General features: G+C 35.8%; 1 protein-coding gene across 1 annotated transcript in view; it reads left to right on the top strand.

The window, feature by feature from the left end:
- The first annotated feature begins 1,938 nt into the window (after window positions 1-1,938).
- LOC150074994 (sodium/potassium-transporting ATPase subunit alpha-like) overlaps window positions 1,939-7,043 on the top strand; it is a 219,529-nt gene continuing 214,424 nt past the window's right edge. The window contains exon 1 of the mRNA XM_090388740.1: window positions 1,939-2,068. Coding sequence (XP_090244866.1) covers window positions 2,045-2,068 — 24 coding nt within the window. The 5' untranslated portion in view covers window positions 1,939-2,044. The remainder of the gene's footprint in view (window positions 2,069-7,043) is intronic.

Genomic DNA, 7,043 nt, shown 5'->3' with positions numbered 1-7,043 from the left:
TGGAAAGGTGGGTTCAAATCCCGTCATTGAAAAGAGGAACTTTTACGGGCTTTTTTAGCTAGTGGCCGAGCTAGACAGTTGGAAACTCGGGTTTTACTTCCAGAAAAACAGGCAAATCGACCATAGAAATGCAGAAATTTTGGTAGCAGGATAAGGAGGTGATTATCCCCTCGTATAAGGTAATGGTCAGGCCACACCTTGAGTGCTGCATACAGATCTGGAGGCCTCATTTTAGGAAGGATGTAAAGAACTAGTACAGAGAAAGTCAACAAGACTGGTGAGGGGAATAAAGGGGGGTCTCTTACGAAGAAAGGCTTAAGTTCTGAAAATTGCAGCGTCTGGAGACTAGGCACCTGCGAGGTTATCTTATTGAGGTGTATAAGGCCTTGAATGGGTTGAGCAGGCTCAATGCTGATGGGATTCTTCCTCTTGCTCAGATTACAAACCTCATAAACTGAAATTATGGAAAGACAGTTGTCGAATATATGTGCGGAAATTTGCCTTTAGCCAGCGGGTACTTGATTGCTGGAACAAACTCCCATCTGTCGTTGGGGAAGTTGATAGCTTAAGTAAATTCAAGGAAGAAATGGACAAATTTTTGGAGCGAATGGATGGGTGAAATATGATTAGGTGACTACGTGGGAAAGTACTGCATCAGTGTGCCTTCACGTACGTGTCGTGTTATGCGACTAAATGTATTTTAAAAATCTTAATTTCCAACTTACTCGTAAATTTGGAAATTATGCCACAGAAATAAACTGATAAAATTAAAATTCATCACTTAACCGAGTTTAATTTCAACAGAACGTGAACAGAGAGCCAAATTACTTAGGTGGAATATGTTGTACAGCAGGATCAAGAATACTAATAGTACATTAGTATTCTTGATCGTTATAAATTGTCAATTTAACCCATAAAACTAGAAGCGAATGACGTGACACAGACAAAACATTTTAGCGATGAACTTAAAATTAAGAGTCTTCTTTTATAAATTTTTTATATAACAATAAAATAAATATTTCTTGAAATATTTTGGTTATTAGTTTGAAAGAATAAACCGACTCAATAGAATTAGTTGTGTTTTGAATTTCTATATGGAAATCCAGCTTCGGTAGCTAATGTTGCTCAGTGTGGTTAGGTTATCGCCAATAATAAAGTAATAGTCTATTTTGAACCCCAAATCCATGCCCGAAGATGGATTTCAATATATAAATCCATCCGAAGAAACAGTCATTTTATTAAGTTAACAGGTTGTTTAGGTTTAATTGTATTAATTTATCCTTACATGCCTTGAGATTTAAATGTTTCAAGTGAAAGTGTGTTATATTAAATATTCTCGCTTAAATGTTTTCTTTTCGCTTTTGGTGCACCCATTATAACAGCTCAGTTAACAACTGGTATAATGGGTGCACCAAAATTTAAAGTAAAACTCGTTATTTTCTCTTATATTTTAATGAGTATAACATTAAAGTATAACGGAAAATATAATCTTACATAATATGTGCAATATATAATTTCAATTAAACACATTCACAATTTTGGAAAGGTATAAAATGTCTTCCGCATTTCTTTGGTAAATAAAACCATAAGCTAAGGTTTCGTGGAATTTAAGCCTCCCCCCCCCCCAATTTCCTGAATTAAATATTTACCCTTAAATTCTTAAAGCCCCTCTAGGTAAGAACAATTTCTGCATATGGAACATTCCCCCTCTAGCTTTTTTTTTTCCTGCATGCGGAGCTGAAGTGACTCTTCAGTTTTCAGTTAACCGTGTTGACAACTTCCTAGTGCCTGTGACCCATTATCGTTCTCAAGCATTAAGATCACCATACTATTACTCGCAAACTGCAATAAGTCCTTTCTCGGAATACAGTGACAGCAATAACATACGCAAAGCCTACTGTATGCACGTTCATATGGCCCTTAACTGTTGAGTAACTTACTGGTCTCACAGGATTCGCTCAGCCAGTGATGTCATCAGTTTGCGTAGTGAAGGTTATAAACAGCAACATCGGGTACACACTCTGCTGCTGCTCACATACGGAGCATGTCTGGGAGTGCGAAAGATCAGGTATAGTGTAATAATATTAGTAAGCCAATATTTCTTTCATTTTTAAAGTTATTGGTGTCACTTCGCTTCATGGTTAGAAATCTTAGTAAGCTTCTGGTTGAAGTGTGTGCCGTGTATGAAAATAAAGCGAGAATACATATTAGGATAAATGAGAATGACCTATATGTTTAACCTCTAAAATAGTTTGTAGGAGTTCAGAAATAGCCTGCATTGAAACTAGGGTGAATGAGAAAAATGTCTTAATTTTTGCATTTAATATATTGATCTGAATATTATTAATAGGGGAACATCGCCAAAGAGAGAAATTAGTAATTTTTCGGCTCTTAGAATTCTGTGATTTAATAAAAATCATACAAAGATAATATGAAGTGACTCAATAACAGATTTTGTTTTTGTAACAAGCGACAGAAATCGGAGTGATATATCCAAATATTTGGATAATCATTTTGGGTTTAAACTTGCCTGTTTCAAGTAAATTTTAATTATAAATTACTGTAAAATACAATTTCAGCAGTACGACGGAGTACACTCAAAACTTTGAACTGTTGAAGTATTAAAAAAAATGGGAAATTACTCTTCCTATTAAACTTATTATGAAGTAATGCGGAATACATTAATAAACCTCTGAATAAGAATCCAAACGGCACTATCCTTCTCCCAAAGTGCACTTCATAACCTGTTGAATTGCCCCTTTTACATAAAACAACCATCGTATTTACTGTGATGTGGACGATGCGGTGATTTTTTTTATATTAGACAACCAGAAGGCACGCCTACTTTTGGTTAATTTTTTTCCCTCTCTTCGATAGGGTTTCTACCCTTTTCTTACACTCGAGTGGTACTTCCACCGTACATTGTAAAAGAAATAAAACAACTTAATATGATTGTTCCAGATGAATTTGTGGCTTAAAAATATGTATCCTATAAGTTAACTCAGCATATTTTTTTTTTTCACAAATCTGAGAAGACTGAGTTAGTGAAATGATTCAGAAATCCTGTTCTATAAGATTAATCGCAATTTTTCTCTTTATTAACGTATGACATTAACTCATCGAGCTAACTAACTAATTTGAACATCATGTAGTGGTATTAATACGGTTTTTTTTATCGTATTCTCAAAACGATAGTCTTTCACTCATAACAGGACTTGGAATGGACGAGAACTCACAGGAACACCGTTTCAGTTAGTCTTTACTCATTTGGTAACGCCATTTTAAATTGCCTTTTGTTCTATTATCGTTCCGTTTCTTATAACTTCACTTCCGAACCCTGAATTGTAATTTCCATAAAAGAATTGCGTGCTGTATATTTTAATAGGCTATAAAGCTTCACTCGAAGGTTCGAAATACCCCTAGTAATGAAACTGTAAACAAATTAGTTTCCTAACTGTAGGAAACGAAAATCCGTCAAATAATAAAACAGTTTCAGGTGGCTTCTACAGCTTCAATTATACCAGCTATTAATTTGCTAATTAAGGAAGGAGGAAAACAAACACCTGGAAGAAAACAAAAGAACTGCAAATAACTTCTGTTAGACAAATGAATTTACTGAAATTGTTTAATGAATGAGGCTGCACATATCTCAATATTCTCTATCGATTTGGTTGTATTATGTGGCTAGTGATCCCACAGCAAGACCACCGCTACCATTCAAGCGAGAGAGAGTTCAATGTTGGGTATAAGCGGGAGTAGCAGGAAGGTGATGCGCTCAATAAAAAACTTTCTAGTGAATATATGACAGAAATTACTGAAAATTCTCTCAGCCCATGACAATGGGCTGAGCGCATTTTCAGCCAACTGCAACATACACAGCAGGCAACGAGAACCAGCAATAGTTCAAGCAGTATACGCTAATAAGTATAAGTTTGGTGCTTCCACCGCATAGCCAATCCCCACTACACACACCGACTACCATCTCTTTAATTGTGTGGACCTTGTTTTTGACCTCTGAACTGCTGTCTTCGTGAGAAAAAATTTGCAACTGAAGTTGTACAAGCTGTGATAGTCTAGCTGCAGTTGCTTTACTGACACTGTGTAATCAATCGACTACGAAATCGCACTGCGGGACGGGCATGAACTGTGGTGAAATTACATAAATATTGACTCCTATATTTCGTACAAGCGTTCGACTTTCCTTCTGACATAATGATAAATTGTCCTTCGTCATTTAAAATAATATGGGAAAGAGAAATGTGATCACCCATCCAGACAATTATTAAGGCTAAAAGTTGTGTTGAATGATGCAAGGCAGACTTAGGTCAGTCTACCTTGTATGGAAGTTAAAGACGGGGAGTATAAACAGCCAAGACTAGTGCTAAAAATTGCAGATCGTTTCTACTTTAGTCGAAAAAGAATATCTGATACTGAAATTTATAATAATTCTGTGTTAAAACCATTTGAAGACATCGATATTCAGGAACACATAAGAGTAGACAGGGTAGCGACCTAAAGCATTGATTTTTACATCATTGCTACGCTGTCAAACTAGCTGACAAACATCAACTTCCAGAAGTCTTTACTCACCAAAATTTTAACTCATTTTTACTGACAGGAGTTTTAAATTTGTGCATTGTCTTCGATATTATTATTATTTTTTTGCCACTTGTTAAGGTTAATCTGGTACTGCGTTTATCAGTTGAGATGAATTTAGATGACTCCTGGAGTTCATGATATATATCCAGTAATTTTGAGGTTGTCAGGGATTGTATTGCACCATTGAAGTTAATTATGTGGGCATCTTTGGATTCGGGAGAGATTCATTTGGACTGGAGAAGTGCCAACGTAACACCAATACATAAAGGCGGTACTAAGAGCGAAATAGTTAAGTAACTACAAACTGGTTACTCTGACTTCAGTGGTAGGGAAAATTTTAAACATAATGATTAAGAGTGCAATCCAGGAGCGTATGGCATTCTGAATAACACACATGGTTTTTGTTTTAAGGGAAAATCATGTTTAGCTTACAAGGTAAGTTATTTTGATACAGTTACTAATGAGCTGGACCCCAGGGATCAGTTCTTGGACCACTGTTGTTTCTAATTTTCATAAACGATATCGATGATGACATAGAAGGCTTGATGTCAAAATTTGCAGACTACTTAAAGATTGGTAGAGTGGTTAATGATCAGTACCAAGCAGCACTCCTTTAGGATGACTTGAACAGGCTTGAATAGTCAGAAAAGTAGCAGCTATGTTTTAATACAGCATCCCCAAAATAAATTACACACTTTGTGGCAGGGCCGAGCTGAGCCATTTTAGTACCTGAGGCAAGAATGAAAAATTGTGCCCTATTTCTAATCATGGCAACGTTGGCAATTATTTAATCTTTCTTTTGGCGCCCCTTTAGGCTTTTAATCTGAGGCAAGAGCCTCGTTCGCCTCTATTTCGTCGGGTTGAATTAAAAATAGTAGAAGAAAGGGATCTCGAAGGTCTAATACGGGAAGATATAGTCCATGGTGTTCTATCAATGATTTATCGAATGCTATCCTGTAGAGATAAGGAGGTGATAATCCCACTGTATAAGGCAATTGTAAGACTACATTTGGAATACTGTGTTCAAGTATGGAGACCTCACCTGAAAAAAGGCATTGAGCTTCTTGAAAGGGTCCAAACACGCCCAACAACTTGAATGGTGAGATCGGAAGGATGACGACCGTATGAGGAAAGAGTCCGAATGTGTAGGCTACAGACTTGGCAACTAGGCACCTCAGAGGTGATCTGATTAAAGTTTATAAGGCTCTGAGAGAAGTTAGTAAAATGAAAATGACAATTTTTACTGTTATAGAAAATTCCAGAACTCGGCGGCATAAATTCAAATTACAGGGGAAGAGGCTTAGAGTAGATTGTAGGAAATTTTCTTTTATTAGCGAGTCGTTGGTCGCTGGAACACGTTGCCCTCGCAGGTAGTGGAGACTGACAGTTTGCATAAATTCAAAGGTCAACTGAATAGTTATCTATGTGAAGAGAAGAAAATAATTTGTATTTTCTTATCTGCTCCTTTTTTTTTTTTTTCAGCCAGTGCAGCAAGTCTCTGCCTTCCTTGCACTGTACGGCTATTACTTTATATTTATACACGATTATGTGAAAATCTGCTTAATTTCGAAAGAAACAGCCAATTTCCATCGACAATCTGTTAATTCCCACTGTTTTTTTCTGATAATTCTATCTGTTGCTTGAACCACCACTATCATCACTCTTAATCAATTGCTCTGTGATTCTTGCCGCCTAAAAAAAATTATATATATATATATATATATATATATATATATAATAAGTGTGTGTGTGTGTCCATCCGCTTCTTGCAAGACACTTCCTAATTAGAGAATTCTTTTTATTTCTTTTCCCTATTTTGTCACAACTGCTCTTTCTGTCTTTGAAACTCTGCTTTCTCTAATTAAAAATTTCTGCAGCGAAATCATTTTTCTTTGCGATTTTGACGTTACTAACTCCAACTGGCATAATTCTCTAGTTATACGGACTACGTTACTAAAGACAATGAGGATATTGTCATTTTTAACAATATCCTCATTGTCTTTATACAGCCCGTTCATTTAGTAATTGTATTAACTTACAGTTACAAGGGAGACTCATGCTTTTGATGCACCATTAAAAAAAAAAAAAATGCACTCCTCACTTAAGTACCGATCTGGCTGATTTTTGAATTGATCTAGCAGAATAACAGACTATCCTAACTTTAGACTAACCATAGCCTAAAGTTTTCACCATTTTATCACCAACAACCTTTCAAAGTACATAATTGTTAGTTGTCCTGGATTCTCCAATGGAACCACTATTCTATTTCCTGTCATGTGGCATTATAACTATGCTAAATGGGATGAACTGCTTCCTTGAATTCTTCTTTTACTTGAATCCTATCAATTAAATTATTCGAGTAGGAATAAAATTATTCATTCTTTATTCCAGTCTGAACTTTCTTCCTTTATCTCAATTATGATTTTTTTTCAAAAAAGTGTGCT

This window comes from Mastigoproctus giganteus, chromosome 14, assembly GCF_048544385.1.
Source record: "Mastigoproctus giganteus isolate SK-2022 chromosome 14, ASM4854438v1, whole genome shotgun sequence".
NCBI classification, from domain to species: Eukaryota; Metazoa; Arthropoda; class Arachnida; order Uropygi; family Thelyphonidae; genus Mastigoproctus; species Mastigoproctus giganteus.
This window is presented reverse-complemented; position numbering and strand designations above follow the sequence as displayed.